The sequence below is a fragment of the Pyrgilauda ruficollis genome, unplaced genomic scaffold (genome assembly GCF_017590135.1).
Source record: "Pyrgilauda ruficollis isolate IOZ18807 unplaced genomic scaffold, ASM1759013v1 scaffold1210, whole genome shotgun sequence".
NCBI lineage: Eukaryota > Metazoa > Chordata > Aves > Passeriformes > Passeridae > Pyrgilauda > Pyrgilauda ruficollis.
The window spans coordinates 1-2,790 of NW_024510434.1; the positions used below are offsets into that span (position 1 = coordinate 1).

At 54.3% G+C, this 2,790-nt stretch overlaps 1 protein-coding gene across 1 annotated transcript; it reads left to right on the forward strand.

The window, feature by feature from the left end:
• Positions 1-267: 267 nt before the first annotated feature.
• Positions 268-2,110, forward strand: LOC121365804 (zinc finger protein 271-like; the record flags this gene model as incomplete). The annotated part of the gene is made up of 2 exons (XM_041490267.1): positions 268-319; positions 468-2,110. Coding segments are annotated over exons 1-2 (1,695 nt in total), but the record flags the coding sequence as incomplete, so codon positions are not given.
• Between the last annotated feature and the right edge of the window lie 680 nt (positions 2,111-2,790).

A 2,790-nucleotide genomic window follows, 5' to 3' on the forward strand; every position in this document is an offset into this window, starting at 1 on the left:
TTTGTCCCTGTCCCTGGACCCTCTGCAATATCCAATTGCAATAAACTGCGTTTGGAGCTGTGCACACAGACCCGTCTCTGGCCTTGTCCATCAGCAGGTTAAGCAAGCGTGCTCTGGGCTCTGGGAGTGCAGGTTGGTCACAGGGGCTCGTTGTGGACATGCTGCAACAACAGAGATGGACTTGGGCAGGAAGATCCCCCTAATCCAATGTACTCATACATTGTTTTTTCCCCAAACCAGGATTTCTCATTCCCAAACCTTGGCTGGATGCAGGGGGACATTGCGAGGAAGAGGAAGGTGCCCCGGCACACGCAGGCAGGTGAGGAGGAAGTCAGTGCCCCTTTCCCCCTCTCTTCTGCTCCATCTCCCAGCCCTGCATCGCCCCTGGCTGGAGGACAGCCCCATTGCTGATGTCGTCCTGCTGGGGATGCATTGTGGGGATCTTCTTCCCTTTCCCTGATGCACAGAGGGAAATCCTCAGGTCCTCAGGTGCAGCTCAGAACTCGTCAACCATGAACGCATCCACACTGGGGAGAGGCCCTATGAGTGTGCCCAGTGTCAGAAGAGGTTTCGGAGCAGCTCCAATCTCCTCATGCATGTAAGGATTCACACCGAGGAGAGGCCCTTCCCCTGCCCTGACTGCAGGAGGGGCTTCAAGTACAACTCCGAACTCGTCAGACACCGGCGCATCCACACTGGGGAGAGGCCCTATGAGTGTGCCCAGTGTCAGAAGAGGTTTCGGAGCAGCTCCAATCTCCTCATGCATGTAAGGATTCACACCGAGGAGAGGCCCTTCCCCTGCCCTGACTGCAGGAGGGGCTTCAAGTACAACTCCGAACTCGTCAGACACCGGCGCATCCACACTGGGGAGAGGCCCTATGAGTGTGCCCAGTGTCAGAAGAGGTTTCGGAGCAGCTCCAATCTCCTCATGCATGTAAGGATTCACACCGAGGAGAGGCCCTTCCCCTGCCCTGACTGCAGGAGGGGCTTCAAGTACAACTCCGAACTCGTCAGACACCGGCGCATCCACACTGGGGAGAGGCCCTATGAGTGTGCCCAGTGTCAGAAGAGGTTTCGGAGCAGCTCCAATCTCCTCATGCATGTAAGGATTCACACCGAGGAGAGGCCCTTCCCCTGCCCTGACTGCAGGAGGGGCTTCAAGTACAACTCCGAACTCGTCAGACACCGGCGCATCCACACTGGGGAGAGGCCCTATGAGTGTGCCCAGTGTCAGAAGAGGTTTCGGAGCAGCTCCAATCTCCTCATGCATGTAAGGATTCACACCGAGGAGAGGCCCTTCCCCTGCCCTGACTGCAGGAGGGGCTTCAAGTACAACTCCGAACTCGTCAGACACCGGCGCATCCACACTGGGGAGAGGCCCTATGAGTGTGCCCAGTGTCAGAAGAGGTTTCGGAGCAGCTCCAATCTCCTCATGCATGTAAGGATTCACACCGAGGAGAGGCCCTTCCCCTGCCCTGACTGCAGGAGGGGCTTCAAGTACAACTCCGAACTCGTCAGACACCGGCGCATCCACACTGGGGAGAGGCCCTATGAGTGTGCCCAGTGTCAGAAGAGGTTTCGGAGCAGCTCCAATCTCCTCATGCATGTAAGGATTCACACCGAGGAGAGGCCCTTCCCCTGCCCTGACTGCAGGAGGGGCTTCAAGTACAACTCCGAACTCGTCAGACACCGGCGCATCCACACTGGGGAGAGGCCCTATGAGTGTGCCCAGTGTCAGAAGAGGTTTCGGAGCAGCTCCAATCTCCTCATGCATGTAAGGATTCACACCGAGGAGAGGCCCTTCCCCTGCCCTGACTGCAGGAGGGGCTTCAAGTACAACTCCGAACTCGTCAGACACCGGCGCATCCACACTGGGGAGAGGCCCTATGAGTGTGCCCAGTGTCAGAAGAGGTTTCGGAGCAGCTCCAATCTCCTCATGCATGTAAGGATTCACACCGAGGAGAGGCCCTTCCCCTGCCCTGACTGCAGGAGGGGCTTCAAGTACAACTCCGAACTCGTCAGACACCGGCGCATCCACACTGGGGAGAGGCCCTATGAGTGTGCCCAGTGTCAGAAGAGGTTTCGGAGCAGCTCCAATCTCCTCATGCATGTAAGGAGAGCCGGGATGTCCCAGACACTCCCAGGGGTTCCTGTCATGGGCACAGTGGGAGCTTCATGCAAAGTTTATTGGAGAAGCTCCTGTTGGGTCACGGCATGCAGTAAGGGTCCCCAATAGCCCCCAGAGATCCCCAAATGTCACCGTTGGGTCCAAGATGACACAAACTCAGAAGGCTAAGGGTTAAACGCCACCCATTTTTTCAATCCTCTTGTTGTAAAGCTTGGTTTTCTACAGGTGGACTTCATTGGCCATTTCATCAACACATTTCACATGCTTGGCTAATTAAAACAACACCCTTCAGTAAACAACTTCATGGAAATAAAAAAATTTACAAACATTGTCGGGGCACCAGTTATTGATGTTTGTTTTACGTTGGGTCCTTCTGGAGGCTCCCTGAATGGGGGAAACCCTCCTGTAGCACTTCTGTGCCAGGGAAAAGGAGACGCACAAGACATTTTGGTCTTCAGCTTCTTCTTTATTGTTATGTTATCTTCTTTATTGTTATGTTTTCCAGCATGCTGAGCCCACCAGGCTCAGCATGCTGGAAAAGCACCACAAAATGGCCCCAAAATGTGCAGTTTCAAGGTCTTTTAAAGTTGTCTCATGCAATTAACTCTTAAAACATAAATTATTTCTACTTATCTACCAATAACTCATCCCTTGACTGTCCA